Genomic DNA, 2,359 nt, shown 5'->3' on the forward strand with positions numbered 1-2,359 from the left:
TTCAAAACGTGCCATTTTGCCATTGTCCTCTCTGCCTCCTGGCCGTGTCTCAAGATGTTAGCTCTCAGCTACTGTTCCAGTACCATGTTTCCCTGCCCGTTTGCTGGCATGCTCCCCACCACGGTGGTTTTGGACTTTAATTCTCCAAAACTGTAAGCACAAAATAAACACTTTCTTTCATAATTTGCCATGGCCATAGTGTCTTATCGCAGCAACAGAAAGAAATTAAGACATCATGCAAGCTTTCCAGTATCTCTATAAAAAGGCTGGGGTTTGGGGGGCTGTGGTTGGTGGGTTTTCTATAATCCTACATTCTGGGAGGGGGAGACAGAGGATCCTCAGAGCAATCTAGATAACTATGGTATCTGAATCGGTGAGCTATGGGTTCAAGTAAGAGATCCCGCCTCCATGTATAAGGATGTGGGCTTAGTCAGGAAGACAACGACGTCAGCCTCTACCTTCAACATGCATACACACAAGCAGCCACATCCATCAACACAATGCTATTACACATATGCATGCATCTATACACACATGTACACACACACACACACACACACACACACACACACCCCATGGGGGGAAAAAAACCCGTGGCTCCATGCCTAGGGAGGTTTGGAACGTTACAGCTTACTGCCCTTCCATAGCCCTGATGCTCTCTCAGAAACAAATCCGAAATTATGCTCCTTTTGTAGGACCTATTTACAGAGACGCATTGAGATGGAGACAGGAAAGCCAACTGACTGACGCTCAATCTTTCCTTTCCACTTTAGCAGATGCTGCTCCTTGGAGGGACTGGGGATTGTTCCACCCGCATTAACATCCCTCATTAGCCTTTCCTGTTCTAAACTCAGAGTTTGATGGAAGAAAAAGCAGAGACAAGCACAAGTTCAAGAAGCCACTGACTTTAATCCGGAAGAGGAAGTAGGGGAGGTATTTGGTATCAAGAGGGTGAGCTGTGCTTCTCCGTGTCTCTGCCGAGGCACAGACCAACATAGAACAAAGAGGGAGCCCGAGTGCTCTCTCTTCAGACATGGGACATCAGGGAGGAACTTGGAAAGGAGGGGCACTGTGTGAACTTGTCTGTTGCCACAGGGAACTAGAAAGCAAACACAAGATACGGGGAGAGACGTTAACCTCCGTTGTGGGCACAGGCTGGAAGCAGGAGAGGGTCAGAGGGGCACAGCAGTGGAGCAGCCTGTGAAAACGGACCGTCCGTCCTTTGCAATTCGAGGGCACGTCCTCAGTTTCCCTCACCCTTTATTCTGGGGCTCTTGTCTCGATGGGGCGCCCTCCTGCCTGGCTTTTGCTTTATTTCTTTTTCCCAATCTGTGCCATGAGTTGAGCATTGGCCGCTGCCTTGGCTCGCAAATTCTTGGCCTTGTCAATGTTGAAGAGGATATTCATGATGTTAGTGGGAACGTCGAGGGACAGAGTGAACTTGGTGCCCCGGTCGTTTTTGACCTTGTCCGGGTACAGCTTTCCTTTGGGCTGTGCTTGGGATTGGTATCTGTACCGGATGCTTCTAGCTCCATTCCCACCCGCAGCGTCTGAGAAAGTTCTTTTGTTCTTGATGTGTTTTTGTTCATCCTCTTCTTCTCCCGAAGGGTCTTGTGTGGGCAGGTAGCCAAAGTTCTTCTTGCTCAGCACTGGCACATCCTCCAGCTTGTTCTTCTTGACCTCAGACAGGGCTGTGTTGAGGCAGCTGAAGACTGGTCCTGTGTTGTAGAACTTGTGGGAGAGGCTTGTCCTTGGGCCCCCTAGGAGCAGCAGCAGAAGCAGCAGGAAGTAAGTGGGCATCAGCATCGCTCCCTGTACTAGGAAAGAAGGATGCGGAAATAGGTGTGAGAGGGACTTAGGTCTGGGGAGGACATGGGGTATATAGACCAATAGAGTATTTTCTAATGGTCTTCTGGGAGGTTTCTCAAGGTTGATCCTCAGACAAGCAACATCAGCATGTTCTGGAAATTTGTTTCAATGGCAAACAACTCTCAGATCTTTCTCTACAACCAGCGAAAATCAAAACACAGAGACCAGCAATCCGTGTTTTAACGCACCCTTCGGATATTTCTGGATATGTAGTGGCTTCTGTAGGCTTTCAGGTCTGAATACTTGGTCTCTGGATAGAGGTACTTTTGGAAAGTTCTGGAAACCCAGAAGGTAGAGAGAGAGTAACTCACTGGGGTATGGGGGGTGTTTCTAGGAGGTATATCACCCCTGGCTGTTTCTTGTCTGAATTCCCTTTATCATGATGGAAGCGCTATATTCTGCTGTACCATGATGGACTGAGACGTCTGGGACCAAGAGCCAAAATAACCCTTTCTTCCCTGAAGTTGCCCATGCCTGGTATTTTATTAGA

General features: G+C 48.5%; 1 protein-coding gene across 1 annotated transcript; it reads right to left on the reverse strand.

Annotated features, from left to right (window-relative positions):
* Nucleotides 1-889: 889 nt before the first annotated feature.
* Ucn3 (urocortin 3) lies at nt 890-1,806 on the reverse strand. The gene has a single exon (XM_032884970.1). The coding sequence runs from the start codon at nt 1,804-1,806 to the stop codon at nt 1,312-1,314; it is 495 nt and encodes a 164-aa protein (XP_032740861.1). The 3' UTR covers nt 890-1,311.
* Between the last annotated feature and the right edge of the window lie 553 nt (nt 1,807-2,359).

The sequence above is a fragment of the Rattus rattus genome, chromosome 14 (assembly GCF_011064425.1).
Source record: "Rattus rattus isolate New Zealand chromosome 14, Rrattus_CSIRO_v1, whole genome shotgun sequence".
Lineage (NCBI taxonomy): Eukaryota > Metazoa > Chordata > Mammalia > Rodentia > Muridae > Rattus > Rattus rattus.

Excerpts from the sequence above, each read along its gene's own strand:
- Ucn3 (XM_032884970.1), bottom strand. The coding sequence starts at position 1,806 with ATGCTGATGCCCACTTACTTCCTGCTGCTTCTGCTGCTGCTCCTAGGG.